Here is a 17,349-nt window from a genome sequence, read left to right as displayed (position 1 = left end):
AATGCCTGGGCTAACGCTGGAAGCATGAGGATGAACAACCTGTACTATAATGTAAACTAGCTCTGAAAGGGTTAACATTTAAAAATATATTAAGAAATGGCTAACCTACGTGGTTTTGACAAATTCATACACTCTGAGAATCTGGGCTTCCTGGGGCAAATCCTGCCCATACTGGCACTCATCAGTTGAAGATTTCAAACTCTATTTTGCAAGATTTCCTTTTGGATAAATTCAACAGACAAAAACCATCGACATCACTGCAGACCTTCTGATGTGTGCCTGCACCACTTATCTAGAGCCACAGCTGCACTCAATAAGGTTATAGATCTTGTTTATAACCCATGATGTTGAAGAACCCTCATCTTTAATTTATCCAACTGTGTGTATTTCAGTATACAATGTCTGATATGTGTAATTATTCACTATTAGGATGAAAATTGCAATCCTGCTGCAGTATGTAGTACTGAAATTCTTCAGCAGAAATGGAGGAGTCGGATGATGTATTATTCACTTCACAGACCACCACAGTTCATCAAGTGAATATATATAAAGTCTGAGTCATTTTTAGACTTTCATAAACATGTATTATTCAGACTGAAAAGAATGGACCTATCTTACCTTCAACACACTCTCAGAGAATAATGACGAGCTTGTAATCTGTTGTAGCTGGCTAATGCATGTATTGGATTACACTGCATTAAAACGAATGATCAAATATTTCATTTGATTTCTTAATTAAAAATATGAACAGGAAAATATTGATCAGACACTGCAAACTGTCAAGCTCCACATGATTTACAGGGATGTCGAATTAAAAGGAGTACAAAAATCTCTGGCAGAGTAAAAGGTCTACTGGTTCAAAATGATGACCAGAATTTTCTTAAATTTCTTTTTGACTCAGACTATGCTAAATTTCAATTTAGAGCTTTTCAGCAAGATCTGTCTATGAAGACCACGGCATAACGTTTATACTGAGAACTTACAACTTCAGTGATGGTATTTTAATTGTAAAGAAAGTGAAACAAAGGCACAGACACTGTAGCATATGGCCCCCTTTCTTTTTCCTCTTGCTGGCAGAGATGACAAGATGAATTTAAAGGGTGGATTACCTCATTTAAAAAAAAAAAAGTACAAAAGGGAATCACTGACATTTAGAATCCCTGCAGCAAAAAACCAATATTTACATATTGTGACACTTTAATTAAATATTGGAGGAAATTTTAAACCCATTCCTCCTCACTAAAATGAAAAGCTCTAAACAGAAAAGCATCTCAAGGCTCACAGACACAGGTTCAATTTTATTATGCCTCTGAATGTTAGAAGTTTTTATTTTGTTAACTAAATAACTACCAGATTTGAGAAAATATAAGGAATTACCTTTCCGTAGATTCTGAATTAAGTATTTTCTGCCCTACATGACTCAGTTTCTTTTCATTTTTTTACCTCCTAACTATGCTTACAAGAACCATGGCCTGGCTCTTTTTGCATCTTAGCTTTGCTGGAGAAAGGTGCCGGTGCTTTTGATCTAGTGGTTTCCTCACAACTGTGCTTCCCAAAGCTGCAGATGTGATCGACGTTTCAGATGTCGTATTTACGAGCCTTTCTTTACATTACATTTAACAAGCCATATTCGTACAAACCATTACCTGAATGCTTCTTTCTGAGAAAGGCTCCTCTAGGGACTACACTTTTTAGTGAACTTGAAAACAGCATTTCCGTATCTCTTCCTTTCACTGACTGAAGCTAATTTATAGAGCTACTGGCTCAGATCATTTGACACACACACAAAAAGGTAGGTTTGTTATCAAGAAGCACTAAATATTACAGTGATAACTCTAGAGATTTACTAAGGGGAAGATGGAGAGGGCATTAGATTTGTTTTTCTGTTTTTCTATTTTCCATTAAATAAGGTTTAGAATTACTAAGTTATTCTTGAGGACAAAAGGAAAACATAGCTTTAAGTAAAATACAGTAGCAAAGTAACACACACATGCAACTTTATTAGTGTCCACGGTTTATGACGACTTTGAGTAGATGACATTCGATACGGACAGGTTTTTTTAAAGATAAATATTAGACAAGCAATCACAGTTTGCTGTTCTCTTCAGGGAAAAGGCAGAGAAAATAAAAAGGCATCACCAAGATATGTTTCTTTACCCTACTTGCCATAAAAGTGGAGAGATGGGGTAGAGGCAGGCCAACCTATTAATAAATTATAGAAAGCCCACAGTAGAGTCATCTTGGAGTAGTTCTGTGTGTTTGTGACTGAAGGTCTGCAGGAGGTGAAAGTCCAGCTGCTTGGTCTGCTCTTAAGTTAGCTTTGGAGCTTGAGCTGAGCTCTGAGAGGCTCTGTGTAACTGCACAGTGAGCAGTACCCAAACTAGCTCAGACACACATGCGTGAGCTGCAGTGGCGCACGCAGGCCTAGGAGGATCATGTGTGCATGGCTGTGGGAATCCCAGATGTTGTTTGTTTCTTATATGCAGAATCATTATCCGGCCGGAAGAGACCTCAAAGATCATCGAGTCCAACCGTTACCCTTACACTGCCAGGGTCCCTACACCATGTCCCTCAACACCAGATCCACACGATTTTTAAACACTTCCAGGGATGGGGACTCCACCACCTCCCTAGGCAACCCGTTCCAATGCTTAATAACCCTCACTGTAAAGAATTTTTTCCTAATATCCAACCTGAACCTCCCCTGGCGCAACTTAAGGCCATTCCCCCTCGTCCTGTCATTTTCGACATAGGAGAAGAGATTGACCCCCACCTCCCTACAACTTCCCTTAAGATAATTATAAAGAGCAATAAGGTCCCCCCTAAGCCTCCTCTTCTCCAGACTGAACAGTCCCAGCTCCTTCAGCCGCTCCTCATAGGACAAGTTCTCCAGACCCTTAACCAACATGCAAACCAACTATAGCTAAGAAGTGCCCATATTTTTATATCTCTCTTAATTTCCTTAGAAAGACAACTTCCAAATATAGTAATTTGATTTGAGAAGGTGAAAGCCTGTGGTTTCACAGTGTTAACAATTCAGAAGCACCTACACTTTTCCTTTATCAAGCAGGCAAGGGAAGGAGATGGAAGGGACGGAGAGTCAGTGCACGTCACTGTTCTGCCATCCTGACATGACAGCCTGTCTTCCCACCCCACCCTACCACTGTCAGACATTGCTGAATGGAAAGCAAGTTACCAAGCATCACCTGAAAATGCCAGCCCTTCCACATGTAAACATGACTATTAGGGAATAAACGTTATAGTTAATTCAGGAGTCAATAGAGAGGACTATTTCTTCGCTATTATGGAATAAGAATAAGAAGAACAAATATGAACTTCACCTAGCACTTAGCTGAGCTGAAAGAGGACCGGTAAACAATTTTTAATGTGTATACTGTACCTAGTGTAACTGGATCTGGATTCACTGGACTCTGCTGTCTGGAATGACTACTGCTGCTGTTAGCGCCTTTTTTTAAATCTTCTGCATCACTGTACCGCCGTATCCAGTAATTAAGCTCCTCCCGGTCTGCTTCTTGACATCGCCGTAGTACAGTGAGAGATCGCCTAGTTTTTTCCACCATGTCCATTATACAGTTTAAAAGCTATTCACAACAGTGGATGGAGCAGAGAAACAAAAAAGAAAATTTATTCATAAACTGAAAGAAAAAGGAAGAAAACATCAATGTGATGAGTGCCTGGGTTCTAATAATGAGGGTGTCTCTCCCTGTTATGTCAAATACAGATGAAAAATCCTAGTCTTGTTTAAAGAATGACAATCCCTCCCTGTTTAACTGGTGATTCTGAACTGTACAGATATGGATTTCAGGGGAAAAGAGCAAAGACAACGAGGAAAAGACGGAAGAGACTTGTAGCCCCACCACTAGTATCACATAGCACCACAGAGGCCAGCAAATCTGTTCCAGAACTGATGCCTACAAATGTTCTAAGAGCTAATAAACTCAAAGAACAAATCCAGTGTGTCCCAGATCAAGGGTTTATAGAGCAGAGTCCATTCCCCTTTCAACACCCTACAATAATTAGGATACTGCGGGATGCACTTAACAGCAAGACCTGGTATGAGCTACCTAATGGGGAACATTAAATCTTCTGATTTAATCACTGACACTTTCATAACTTGACCTGGTTGACCTGGGATTCAGATCTGTTTTAACAGAAAAATTTTAAATTCGTGTCTTAGAAGGGCTCCTTCAGACAATTACACATAAAAGTACAATTAGCCCTTACATGGTCAAGGTGTTTCCACTCTTCTGCCCATTCTCTGTCTGTTAGTCTGTGATCAATCATTTCTTCTTGACGTGTGCCATGCAACCCTGCCAAAAAGGAGCAAATCATATTTACAATGTTGGGAGTCCATTGGGCAGGGGTTGGGGAAGAAAAAAGAGCCTATCAGACAAACACATCATACATTAGCTGGTCTAGTATCAGGAGTGTCAGCACAAAAACAAATGGACGCTTAAAAATTTTGCTAAGTTCTTTTTAACACTCTTCCCCACAAAAGATGCTACTGTTTACTCAATTTAATGTCAACTCTTCAAGTTCTGTAGGTTGCAAAATGAACTCTCAAAAACAGACATAACCCTTTCTGACTATACACAACTATAATATATAAAACTTATGATACAATATATAATTTTTCATTTGCAGTACCTAACAAAGTCAGCCAGACAATTATTTGGTAATTTAGTCTTATCAAATATTAGCTGTATTTCAGAAAGTTGAAAAAAATATTGCTATAAATTCAATGTTATTTCACTAAATGCAGCAATTACTACCGTGTCAACAGAGCATCATTAAAGGTTCTTCCCTTCACAGTTATTTAAACAACATGTGTTTAAAATGTAGCACATATACTGGAGCAGCTGACAACATGATACAACCAAGCCAGTACTTATTATCAACACTGAAGAGGAATCGACACTTGCTCTTTGTTTAGCTTCCTCTGTACAGATGCTGAATACTTGTAAAAGTTCCTCTTTTACTGAAGATTTGTTTAAAACAAGAAAGAATAGTAAGTGCAGATGTGAAGCAAGACAGGCAAATCCAAGAGCATCAGACATCCCATTAAACCAAAATGTGCTGCGTCGGGTGTCGCTGCTTCTGCTGTTCACATCCTCTGCAGACATTCCCAAGTTGCACCGCACTCGAGAGGTTGCACACAAAATGCTTCTCCATAGACTAATAACTTTCCACTAGTCTGAGAAGAAATCAAGCTATAGTCATTGTCACAGATGTGGCATTAGAAGAAGAATAAAAGGCTCTACTTTTATCCTTGCCTGCCAGACACCTGAGTGTCTGTGTCATCTATGCAGCTGTGAAAGCATGGGTTCCTCTTCCTTTGGACTCTCTTGCTTTAGAGTGTACAAAGACATAATTCAATCCGCTTTTAAAAATATAAATCTGAAATAAGGCCATTAGAAGCAGTGCTATAAAGGCTATATCTGAATGGTAGGTGTATTTAATCAGCCAAAAAACCCCTGTTCACAATACAGAATACAATTACAAGGAAAAGAGAAACCTAAAAAAAACAATGCAGAAAATCAACATGCCTTACCCATAGGTCTGTTTCTGTCCCTGAGGTCCCTGTGATTGGGGTGTCTGTATGAGTCCCTGTAGTGGTGGGCAATGGCCATATCATCCAAACGATAATGCTGAGGTGGAGGTGGGGTGGGATGAGGCAGACCATTGGGCTGATAAGATAAGCCATTATTTGGACTGTACCGCTGGCCTGGGCTAATAGTGCAGGGCCGCTTGCTTGGATGCTCTGAGTGCAAAGGCTCTCTGTCAAAGCCATTTTCTTTGGTTCTGAAAAACAAAGCAAAGGAACTTTAATTTATTTAGTGAGCAGACCTGTTCAGGAACAGCCACCCCCTACCTACACGCACAGTTTCAGGAACAACCAAAGCTTGTTCTTTCACTTTGCTCTAAGTGTGTAGTATTGCAGAACATTTCATAACACAACTCATTCAAAATATACAAAGGACACATTCACCTTGTCTTTAACTACTCCTGTAACTTCAGAAATACTAGAAGACTGAGCCTTCTGATGGAGTGGCTTAAAGAGCTGGGCTGGAAAGCAAGAAACCATTGCTGAAATCACTGGCTGATGGGATGGCTGTAATGGTGTAATTGCAGAGCTGAAACAATCAACTAATACATGAAGCTAGAGGCCAAGAAATTCCTAGTTTCAGTAGTGCTATAGCACAACAGGATGGGGAGATGTGCTTTTTTCAAGAAGACAGCATGCTGTCATAGGTAAATTTTTGTATTATCTGGGCTATTTCAGCCAAAGGTGATGTGACTGTCATTAATTCTCCAGGAAGATGCAGACCTCAAGTCCTCAAGAACACTCAAGATTTCCCATTCTGTTATTCTTAGATAGGGGTTTTACGCTCAGGCAACTTCAAAGATTTACCAGGGAGAAGGACAGTATTTTACATTATAGATACTCATTAACTCAATTCATAACTAGTTATTTCTAAAGAAGCCTCTACTTTGCACCTTTGCCTAAGAACCTGAAACTCACACTGAACTCAATTTCCATTAAAATAAAAAAGAAAGGCTAGAGTTACTTCAATGGATTCACAACTCCTATTAGGGAAGATCCATTTCAATGAAGCATGGGGTTTTTTGCCACTGGAATAAACAAAACCTACAAAACATTAGCTTTGACAAAAAGCTTATTAGATATAGATATTGCAAACTGTTGAGGCTGCATCCTTTCCTCCAAAAACGTTTATTAAACACCTGACATATTCCAGTCTTTATTAAAGACAACTTTCTCCTCTGTGATTTACAGATGGCATAATACATCTTGCCAGTAATAACACAATTTTTGTCACTTTGACAGAAACGTAAATTTGATATAATTTTCTTGTTTGCCTGCTGTTAAAACCAGCTGCCCTTCAACAAACCCTCACAAACCAACCAACCTTGAGGGACTGTCTGTAGAGAAACACTCAGTGTATTAATTGTTGCCCCTCAGTAGGTTCTCCTTTAATGTCAATGAAAGGAAGGATGAACCCAAACCTATGACAATATCCATTGGGAGAGAGGATCAAAGTAAGATCTTGCAGTTACCAGCAGAAAGTTAGAAGATGGATTGCACTGTTTTCAGAAGGACTCAATATTTCCAGGGGCCTAACCACAATCACTAATAACAGAGAAGCTGTAGGTGTAGGTGTATATATACACATATATTTATTATACCTTAACATGGCAAAGAGGAGAGAATCTTTCACCAATAGAGCAGAACATTTGTCCTCATTTTAGGCAAAGGCATAGGTTACTAAAATGCAGTGCGTACCTTGTTTCAAAGCAAACGCTGAATAAAACTCCTGATCAGGAAAACCTGAGGACCATTATATAATTTTAATGACTTTTGGCATGATGGAACTGCTTGCAGTAACTCCCAATGGGTAGTGATGTTTTTGACAGCTCTCCAAGTCAAGTTTTGTATTTAGCTGCTGGTGCGTGTTTTCTTTGCACATACCTACTCAAACTCAATGTCCAGGTCTTTCAGTTGTAAAAATACTATGCAAGGAAAAAATAGACCTGCCTGTATGTACAAGCCAAGCTATTCATTTGTCAGAGTTCTTTAGTGTTACGGTTAGAATGAACTCTAACTAAAATGGAGGAAAAAATCAGAAACTGTAAATAATTAAGTAACTTCATTAACTTTTTTCATCACTCAGCATAGGAAAAACCAACCAGAAAACTGTGGCAAGTTTCCTTTCCTGCGCTGTAATTACATGTTAAAATAATGTATTTTTATACAAATGTAAATCTTTGCACCTTAATTCTACAATTTGTTATATATTCTGCACTTACCAAATAAGCAACTTAGCAGAATACCAGAATGAGACTGTACATAAACTCATCGTGTTTCTGACCATATAAAAATATATAAAAACGTAACAATTAGCAAAGTCTTATCAGAACAGAAATCATTGTATAATTTACTACATCTGAATATAGTGATAAAACACAAAGTACTGAACAGTGCTGTAATTCAGATGCCCTGAACTCAACCTCCTCTTCTGCTTCTGATCTTAGTCCTACTCATTCTTCCAGGTCTCTCTGCCTTGGGACAGCAGCATTTCCCCAGGTGCCTGAGCAAGCGCTCCTCAACTGGCACACCCATGTGAGTATCAGTTCTGAATCCAAAACCACCACAACTTTAATCTGATTTCATCTGATTTTTATCTGATCCATATTATTTTGCAAAGTGACAATAAGCTGCAGGGAGGAAATAATACTGAATGTTAGGAAAGCCTAATGGACACATATTCTTGATTTTCTTTTTCTTGCTCCTGCAGGTCACCTTCTTCTTGATGCGCAGATAGATCAGCACTATTGTTTGGAAAATCTGCAATAGGATAAAGATGGGGTCCTTCAGCTATAATCACGCAAGGGGTCATTTTACTTGGAGCCATGACTTAGGTTAAAGATGGCAGAATAGATACTAGTCATTAGTCTGTACCCACATAACAGACTTTACGTTGTTTGTAAGTTATCATTTCAGTTTTAAATTCTCTTCTTGATGCGCAGATAGATCAGCACTATTGTTTGGAAAATCTGCAATAGGATAAAGATGGGGTCCTTGAGCTATAATCACGCAAGGGGTCATTTTACTTGGAGCCATGACTTAGGTTAAAGATGGCAGAATAGATACTAGTCATTAGTCTGTACCCACATAACTTACCATTTCAGTTTTAAATTATTGCAATTTATGGATAATTTCCTCAGTAGGAAACACGACCATGCAAAACTGCCTTGGCTGGAAAGTTAAGCTGCACCTGATCAAGCGTATTACACACATTTCAGAGAACACTCAAGTCAGCTTGCAAGGAGGCGGCGAAGCTGCTCCTCTGTTCTTTGTGCGAGATGATTTGATTTAAACTGGACTTCCACTGAAGGTCTTGATGACCAAACAAGTAATAATGTTTTGCTGAAATAAAATACTTATCTTTGTTTATAATACTATTTTACAGAAAAGATTAATATCGCCTTGCTAACAGTTCATATTAAGACAATTCTTTTAAAATTCCTCATAGTTACACATGGCTTACAAGGAACGTAGTTGTAAGAGCTGTGAGCATCCTTCACCTTATTGAGATGTGGAGGAGCTTCTTCCAGTAAGAAGATTTACCTAAAGGAATTTTTAAAGTCTGTCTCTGTCCCTGGGTACCTTCAATATGAATTCCTTCTCAGGGGTGCCAAGAGTACAGCAGCGCTTTCCGAAGTCACAAAACAATCGTAGCCACTTTTGTTTTCTTCTCACTCAAAAGCAGAGCTATTCTAACAGATTTTTTTGTTCCTATGTCCACTTTGTAGGCAGCTGTCACAAACATAGAGTCACTGTATGACACACTCATGTGCCATACAGCCCTTCCCAGCAAGCTCAAAGGATGACCAATTAGAAAAAGTCTTTTGTGGTTAATGTGTTTAAAATCATGTTATTTATAACTAAGCATTCCTTCACCAAAATAAAAACTCAGATTGGTCCAAGTTCCTTTGCTTTACTACAGTAGAATGTAAACTCCAAAAGTTGTAAACGAATTATAGTGAACACTTTGTTCATGACATGTCATGTACAAATTACCAAAATGTGTTGTCTCCTCAGGTGTCAGTTTTTCTCTCTTGCAGTGACTGATGGTTCCCAGTGTTATTACAGAAACAGATTGATCTTTTTAATGAGCTAGTTTAATAGACTCCAAAATCTCACCGTGGCTGCTCATCCGTGTCAGACCATATGCACCAAGAAAACATTCAGTAAAACACAATGCTCTGCTGTCAGATTGCTCTATAAAACCTCACATACAGTAGACTTGGATATGCAGATAAATAACCAGAATTGGAAAATGCATATGGAAAAAAGGTTCTGAAATTATAAGCAGAAAAATTACTGTATGTGGATTTTCTTTAACAAAAAGTCATGAGGTGGATGTGGTGCAACACAGACGTTCCACTTTCTTTGCCAAATCCCTTACTGTATTTTACTTCTACTGGAAAAAACGGTATGCAGTTATTCTGTCCAGAGGGAAAATGTAAATATGGAAGGATGAATGTACATATATTCCTAATATATATACATGCACGTATCATATATACACACATTCTTTCTAACATACACGTAGTATTCAAAGTCTATATAAACGTCATGCCTTGAGAAGTGGAAAAGACACTAGAATTTACTTTGGTGAGAGACATCTCCAAATAAAATTATTTCAACCACATTTAGTTCCCCTGGAAAGATGTTGTTTTTTTGGTGATTTTTTTCCATATTCTTCCAACAGTCACAGAAAACTCTCCTCATAAACGATGCCTCATATTTTCCACTCTATTTTTATTAGTATATTTGACAACTACTTGGTTATCTAAACAAAAGGCATATATATTTCCAGGTGTTTCCTCCTGCTCATCTGTAAACAGTTAAAATAATTAATAGTGTAATGAATATAAAGCCAGACAAATATTTGGTTTCAATACTCACTCCATCTAGGCATGCTCTGACTCTGAGGACAAGTTTTTGTGGTTGATTTACTTACATTATCCAAATAAAAAGGTACGCAATCTCCTATTCAGTAAATTAAGAATCTTTCTAGCAGGACCGTGTTCTTTTTACTCTATCTGCAGTACAAATTTCTTGAGTGCACGAGACAACTCCACTGAACTTGGTTCAGCCGAAACTCCTGTATGAGTTTAATTTTTTCTGTATAGCTTTAATCACAGTCAACAAAGAAGTAGGTGTGACTAACCAGTGACAGGCTTGTTTGACAGCGCAAAAAAACCATTTTATTTTTAAGCCCAAGGTACCACTCCAATGAGTGAGCTGAGCAGTCTCTTTCCAGGTCTTTCATGACTGCAAAGAATCTCAGGGTTAAGAAAGAAAGGACAGTGTTTTTTTTCCTGAAACATCACTTTTCCAGAACTAAGTAGCCTAATTTCAAGCAGTGATTGACAGAGGCTGCCCACTGGTAGCTCTGGTACCTTGAAGCACACAGGCCAGAGGTACAACCTTCATTACAGCCCCTCCCGGGACTCCAGGTAATCCGGCTGTTGCACAGCTGTAACGAAGGCAGGACCCATACCCAGGAACACCATCTCACTTTCCACAGACATCTGCCCACATGCTTACCCCTTGCTAGTGAAGCTCGGCATATTCAACCCACGTATCATTTCTGACCAAGGTGCGAATGGCGGAGCTCACCTGTCTGGAGTTCGCCTCTTCCCGTTTTCATTCACGTCGAGAAGCAGCTCTGAGGAGTCAACAGGTGAGGTGGTGCTGGCATCCAGAAGCAGCTGTTCATGCTGGGCGAGGTACTGGGCTGGGTTCTGCTTGGCTAGCCTTGCACAGTGCAGCAGCTCCCGCTGCAGCAGGGGCAGATTGGCCTGCAAGAGCATTACACAATGTTAAGAGGGCGGCTTGCAGGCAATTTCAACAGACACGAAGCAGAACAATCAGAAATCAAAGGAAAAACTGCTCTGTGATAAACTTGTTGCAAGCACCTTAATCTGATTTGTTGTGGCAGTCTCACAGAACCGCAGAACCATCTTGTTGGAAGAGACCTTTAAGATCATTGAGTCCAGTCATTCACCCTGCACTGCCAGGGTCCTTAAACCATGCCCCTCAGCACCACATCTACACATCTTTTAAACGCTTCCAGAGAAGGGGACTCCACCACCTCCCTTCCAGGGAAGGGGACTCCTCCACACGCTCCTGGGCAGCCTGTTCCAATGCTTCACAATCCTCACTGTAAAGACATTTTTCCTGATATCTAACCCAAATTTCCCCTGACACAACTCCAGGCCATTTCCTCTCATCCTGTCATTTGTAACATGAGAAAAGAAACCAACCACCACCTCACTACAACCTCCTTTCAGGTAGTTGTAGAGAGGGATAAGCTCTCCCCTCAGCCCCCTCTTCTCCAAGCTAAACAATCCCAGGTCCCTCAGCTGCTCCTCACAGGACAAGTTCTCCAGACCCTTCATGAGTTTCATTGCCCTTCTCTGAACCTGCTCCAGCACCTCAACATCCTTCTTGAAGTGAGGGGCCCAAAACTGGACACAGTACTCAAGGTGTGGCCTCAGCAGTGCTGAGTACAGGGGGACAATCACTGCCCTACTCCTGCTGGCCACACTGTTCCTGATACAAGCCAGGATGCTGTTGGCTTTCTTGGCCACCTGGGCACACTGCTGGCTCACCTTCAATCAGCTGTCGACTAGAATCACCAGGTCCTTTTCCGATGGGCATCTTTCCAGCCACTCTCCCCCAAGCCTGTAACACTGCAGGGGGTTGTTGTGGCCCAAGTGCAGGACCTGGCACTTGGTCTTGTTGAATTTCATATAATTGGTCTCAGCCCATCGATCCAGCCTGTCCAGATCCCTCTGCAGAGCCTCCCGACCCTCAGGTAGATCAACACTGCCTCCCAATTTAGTGTCATCTGCAAACTTGCTGAGGGTGCACTCGATCCCCTCATCCAGACCATTGATAAAGATGAAGAGGACAGGCCCCAACACTGAGCCCTGAGGAACACCACTGGTGACCGGCCACCAGCTGGGTTTAACTCCATTCATCACTGCTGTCTGGGCCTGGTCATCCAACCACTTTTTTTATCTCCTTACAGGGTCAGCTCATAGCTGTGGGAAGTAAGCATGGAAGAATGAGAGTTTACTGAAAATGGAAAAGAAAACCAAATGCTGTGAGAAAACCAGGTCTGAGTTCCAGATCTTTAAATAGGGAAAAAGCATTGCTCTGGCTGACTCCATCCACTTTCTGGCTGTCCAACACCCAAGTTCAGATGGAGCATCAGTTTTCAAAAATATTCTTCAATATTTGTTTCCCGTTCTAACTGCAATTAGTACTTAGAAATTATTTGAAACCATAGGATCTGTGGTTCTGTAAGCTGCCTCAGTTACCATCCTTCAAGGGCCTTGGTGAGAACAGGATTGCCATCAGCTTTCCAATTACACTTGCAGTTACACATTAAGATAAAGATTACAACAAAATCTCATGTTCCAGAGCTTCAGTTAATCAGCTGGTGGGTTATGACCCTCCTCCTAGTCAGACAGTGCTGAGTACAGGGGGACAATCACTGCCCTACTCCTGCTGGCCACACTGTTCCTGATACAAGCCAGGATGCTGTTGGCTTTCTTGGCCACCTGGGCACACTGCTGGCTCACCTTCAATCAGCTGTCGACTAGAATCACCAGGTCCTTTTCCGATGGGCATCTTTCCAGCCACTCTCCCCCAAGCCTGTAACACTGCAGGGGGTTGTTGTGGCCCAAGTGCAGGACCTGGCACTTGGTCTTGTTGAATTTCATATAATTGGTCTCAGCCCATCGATCCAGCCTGTCCAGATCCCTCTGCAGAGCCTCCCGACCCTCAGGTAGATCAACACTGCCTCCCAATTTAGTGTCATCTGCAAACTTGCTGAGGGTGCACTCGATCCCCTCATCCAGACCATTGATAAAGATGAAGAGGACAGGCCCCAACACTGAGCCCTGAGGAACACCACTGGTGACCGGCCACCAGCTGGGTTTAACTCCATTCATCACTGCTGTCTGGGCCTGGTCATCCAACCACTTTTTTTATCTCCTTACAGGGTCAGCTCATAGCTGTGGGAAGTAAGCATGGAAGAATGAGAGTTTACTGAAAATGGAAAAGAAAACCAAATGCTGTGAGAAACTTTTTTATCTCCTTACAGGGTCAGCTCATAGCTGTGGGAAGTAAGCATGGAAGAATGAGAGTTTACTGAAAATGGAAAAGAAAACCAAATGCTGTGAGAAAACCAGGTCTGAGTTCCAGATCTTTAAATAGGGAAAAAGCATTGCTCTGGCTGACTCCATCCACTTTCTGGCTGTCCAACACCCAAGTTCAGATGGAGCATCAGTTTTCAAAAATATTCTTCAATATTTGTTTCCCGTTCTAACTGCAATTAGTACTTAGAAATTATTTGAAACCATAGGATCTGTGGTTCTGTAAGCTGCCTCAGTTACCATCCTTCAAGGGCCTTGGTGAGAACAGGATTGCCATCAGCTTTCCAATTACACTTGCAGTTACACATTAAGATAAAGATTACAACAAAATCTCATGTTCCAGAGCTTCAGTTAATCAGCTGGTGGGTTATGACCCTCCTCCTAGTCAGATGTAGCACTTTTAACCTTCCTCTCAGGGTCTTGTGGGGACTTCTGTCGTGGGCTGAAGAGTACCAGGACTCAGACGCAGAGAATTGAAAATGCTCATTAATCCCTGAACGGCATATTTTGCCAATCTAGCAGGGTCATATTTAGTCATATGTGACAAATTTGGGACCAAAGTGAAAATGTAAGACCTTCTCCCCAGTGGAGATAAGTCACATATCCTGGGAAACATCTTCCTTTTTTTGCAGCACATGCATACATCAAGAGTAAGATAGTCCAGTCATTTCTTACCTACTTATTTGTGCCATTACACCTCATGGCACAAATGGGTGATGTGCCCTGACCGTTCTTGTGCCATGCCTAGTGCACAATGATGTGTTGCCCAAGGATTTTCAAGTATTGGATTAAATTTCATGACCTTTAGTGACTAGAGATAAGATGAAGAACTCCAGTGGTCCCCTTTGTTTCTGAAATAATTCCCATAGGAAAAATAAAAATAACAATTAAAAAAAAAAAACCCAAACAAACCAGGAAAATATTTGTGGTCCCCTTTGTTTTTGAAATAATTCCCATAGGAAAAATAAAAATAACAATTAAAAAAAAAAAAACCCAAACAAACCAGGAAAATATTTCTTACGTCGAAAAAATTCTGCAACTAATGTGCAGGGAACCAAGAACAAAAAGCAGGTGTTCTGGAAAGTTTTGAGGACAGGATGATGCTAAATTACTTTGCTGGCGTTATAACAATGGCAAATGCTCCAGCACCTGTTGCTGTACTGTAAGGGTAGATCCACTGTGCAACAAAAAATGCCAGAACAGGGTTAGTAAATATGACCCCTTCAATAGCAAAAAAAAATTAAAAAATTAAAAAAAAAAAACCACCAAAAAAAAATCACTCAGCAATTCCTACCACTCTACTTATTTTAGGATGGTAAGACACCTGGTTGTGGAGAATGAAGTCTTTTCAGACCTCCATGAACACAAATATTTTGTGAAAGTACCAAAGAAATACTTTCTTTCAGTTATTATTTGTCATGTTTTTGTCCAGGGCTACTACATAACACAGAGAGATGGAATGCTTTTGTGAGCAAGGTTTTTAACTTGTTTTCATGTCATTGTTCTTTTCTAAAAGCTCACACATCAAAGTCAAGACAACCAACGAACCAAATTGCCTCAGGTGGCAGAAAATTATTTGAGACGTTTACATCTATTTACAAATAAGTATCTGGCAGAAATAATAGGATCAGACCTAGGATTTTAATAGTGGTGCATACTTGGAACATGTATCATCACATCTTAGAAAATGTATCATCACATTTCAGTACACCCATGAGGTAGAAATGTGAAGTATCTGCTTTGCAGCTGAGAAATCAAGGAAAAACCAAGACATTTGTGTTCCTTATGCACTATCATGGAAAAAAAAAAGGACCTGTTTCACACATGGACACTCCTGGCTCCTGCAGACAACCAAATTCTGAACTGGCTAGCAAAAACGTTGATTTATTTTACTTGCTTTCCTTCTCCTGAAGAAATGTTCATTCTTGCTCTTAATTCTAAACTGAAGATTTGCAGCTAAAGGTACCCTTTATTCTAAATGGTTGAACATGTGTGTTCTGTGTACAGAACAACAACACACATGTTCAGCTTGTGATATTTTTATTAAACATGGATCTACTCCATTTCTTAACTTTTTAGAAGTTATTATAGAAAACTATGAATGACATGCCTCATAATTTAGGTTTATAAAGGCATCAAACAACATTTGGACAAAGACTTAAAGTGAAGAAAAGCAGTATTTGAAAACTTTGAGTTCAACACAACTGTTTCAATCTGCTCCAACATTATTCTAAGCCACGTAGTAAAAAATAATCAGTTTATTGGAAGAAAAAGAATCAGAACCTGTTTGTGGCTAGGGCAAGTATACAGACCATTTTCAGTTACCATGGCCCTGATACACAACAAGGAATAGTTTTTGGGAAGCTGGACGCAGAATGAAGCTCCGACATTCTCCCTATCTTGAGCAGAGAGAGATCAGGCTCCTAAGGCAACTCAAGCACACTTACACAGACTCTGAAACCAAAACGGCCTTGGACACAATGGCTGATGCAGAGGTTCAGTTCTGACAGCAGAGGCAGTTCTGTCAACATACGGTAGCACATTTCTCCCAGCACCACTGCTGGTGCCCGCAGACAGACTTCTACACCTCCACATGTGAAAGATACAAACCAGTTCTCGTCCAGAAGCCAGGTATGCATGTTAGAAAGACCCTGCCTGCAACAAACCTGGTATTGCTGGCTTACAACCCCCCAAAATGTTGCACTTCAGTGTCTGGAACATGTTCCTAATGTTGTTTTTTACTGGACATCATATCCTTCAAGATTTAGGTAGTGTCTTAGCTTCCTCCATCAGTTTTAGAATTACAGATAGAAAGAAGAGAATATGTCTTTTACTCAGCTGTCAGACCTGTTCTCCACTTGGAAATGTACTGTTTAACCAGAAAACATTGCCTCTGCACCTGCAGAAGAAGCTACAGCTCCAATAGGCTGTTCTATCATTTCAGTGCTCACTCCAGGTAATTAGTTAATGATTTTCCATTGTTCAGTGTCCCTACTTTCTTCAAAACTTCAACAACTAAAATATTTTAGCATTATAATTGTAATTAAAAGGTTTCATTAAAATACAGTACAATTAGTCTTTGAAACAAGTTTTAATAATTGCAAATTTAAATAAATTTGCAGGCATATTTAAAAAAATATATTTAAATTGAGACATTTTTGTTCACAGAGCCCAAGTAACTCAAAACCATCAAATTATATATTGATACAGATGCTTAAAACAAACACACACAGCATGATGCTGAAAAACAGAATGTTGGCAGTACTGAACACGTACACCGTGTACCACTTAAATTTAATAGACTAAATCCTGCTTGATATTAATACAGAAAACATGCACAAAAAGGCTCCCAGCCAATGCACGTTTCTGCAGGTGAATGATTTTATCTTCCTCTGTACCAGAATTGGTAGAAAGATAAGCAATTTGATGACTATTTATTATCTGTAATAGATCAGCGCTCCCTGGCGTGAGGCACCATAGAAACACATGGTGAAGAGTAGCTCCTTTCCCAGAATTTTTATTACAGAAGCACAAATACTGGCTTCTGACTGCACCGTAGAGTTTGGTAGA

At 40.1% G+C, this 17,349-nt stretch overlaps 1 protein-coding gene across 2 annotated transcripts in view; it reads right to left on the bottom strand.

Moving 5' to 3' along the window:
* RUNX1T1 (runt-related transcription factor 1; translocated to, 1 (cyclin D-related)) overlaps positions 1–17,349 on the bottom strand; it is a 91,876-nt gene that overhangs the window by 22,487 nt on the left and 52,040 nt on the right. For both annotated transcript variants that reach the window (XM_010142748.1, XM_010142749.1), the window contains exons 5-8: positions 11,231–11,412; positions 5,573–5,823; positions 4,246–4,331; positions 3,401–3,602 (exon numbers count right to left, since the gene is read on the bottom strand). In XM_010142748.1, the coding sequence (XP_010141050.1) occupies positions 3,401–3,602; positions 4,246–4,331; positions 5,573–5,823; positions 11,231–11,412 (721 nt within the window). The remainder of the gene's footprint in view (positions 1–3,400; positions 3,603–4,245; positions 4,332–5,572; positions 5,824–11,230; positions 11,413–17,349) is intronic.

The sequence above is a fragment of the Buceros rhinoceros genome, unplaced genomic scaffold (genome assembly GCF_000710305.1).
Source record: "Buceros rhinoceros silvestris isolate BGI_N320 unplaced genomic scaffold, ASM71030v1 scaffold8189, whole genome shotgun sequence".
Lineage (NCBI taxonomy): Eukaryota > Metazoa > Chordata > Aves > Bucerotiformes > Bucerotidae > Buceros > Buceros rhinoceros.
Note: the sequence above shows the minus strand (reverse complement) of the source record. Positions and strands in the feature narration are given on the sequence as shown.